Source organism: Dendrobium catenatum, unplaced genomic scaffold (genome assembly GCF_001605985.2).
Source record: "Dendrobium catenatum unplaced genomic scaffold, ASM160598v2 original_scaffold_150187, whole genome shotgun sequence".
NCBI classification, from domain to species: domain Eukaryota; kingdom Viridiplantae; phylum Streptophyta; class Magnoliopsida; order Asparagales; family Orchidaceae; genus Dendrobium; species Dendrobium catenatum.
Window position 1 is genome coordinate 1 of NW_021468615.1, and position 1,249 is coordinate 1,249.

Genomic DNA, 1,249 nt, shown 5'->3' on the forward strand with positions numbered 1-1,249 from the left:
TATTAGATCAACATGTGAACGATTTCAACACTCTACAAAGACGATTAGTAGGTTTTTTTTATAATGGTCTACAAGCATTAGTTCAATTATCAATGGAGATCATTGCACCTGTAGATAAATTTTTCCATGATATTCCTGAAAAAATAATTAATGACAAGCGTTACATGCCATACTTTAAAGATTACATTGGTGCTATTGATAGCACACACGTTGATGCACGCATCCCTGTTGAAGAGCATGTCGCTTACATTGGACGTCATCATTCACCGACACAAAATGTTATGGCTGCATGTGATTTCAACATGTGCTTCACATTTGTTTCACCTGGTTGGGAGGGTTCGACACATGATGCACGTATATTTAAACATGCAGTGATGGATCCGAAATATAATTTTCTTGCACCACCTTTAGGTATTACTAATTTATAGAATGAAATTATTATATTTATTAATTAGGTTATATTGTATACTAATTAACAAATTTTTTAACAGGAAAGTTTTACTTAGTTGATGCAGGTTATCCTCTACAAAGGGGATATTTGAAGCCATACATTGAAACCAGATATCACTTACCTGATTTTAGAAGAGGTAGTAGAACTATTATGGGACATAAGGAGCTTTTTAATAGTAAACATTCCTCACTAAGAAGTGTAATTGAACGTTCCTTTGGTGTAAGGAAAAAGAAATGGGGAATATTAAGAGATATGCCTAATTATAAATTTAAGAAGCAGCGTCTTATTGATGTTGGTACCATGGGATTACATAATTATATTCGACGACATATATCACGAAATGATCCAAAATTCATAGACTGTGACATTGATGAAAATTTTATTCATCCAGAGGCATCAATGCAGAGTAGGAGAGCAAATTGAAGAAAGTAATGTGTTATATGCCGAAGTAGAGTTTGGTGATGATGAGAGGGTGAATGAAATGATTGAACTGAGAGAGAAAATTGCATTTGAACTATGCAATTAGAACATATATAATGAATATGCGAACTATTTTTTTGTAAATATGAATTTCCAAATATTTTAATACCAAAAAGCTGAAATATTTGTTAAAATTTTTTTTGTAACAGGAATCAAATTCAGTTATCATCCAGAGAAGGAGATGATGACATGGTTGTTTAATATTTATTTAGGAAAGTATTTGTAATGCTATTTGTTTATACATTTGATGTACAATTGTTGAAATTTTATTGATGTAATATTTTTTAATACATACACATTTAAATAGGTGACATATCA

At 31.0% G+C, this 1,249-nt stretch overlaps 1 protein-coding gene across 1 annotated transcript; it reads left to right on the forward strand.

Moving 5' to 3' along the window:
* Positions 1-92: 92 nt before the first annotated feature.
* LOC110104539 lies at positions 93-923 on the forward strand (the record flags this gene model as incomplete). The annotated part of the gene is made up of 3 exons (XM_020833693.2): positions 93-411; positions 516-742; positions 843-923. Coding segments are annotated over exons 1-3 (627 nt in total), but the record flags the coding sequence as incomplete, so codon positions are not given.
* Positions 924-1,249: the final 326 nt, after the last annotated feature.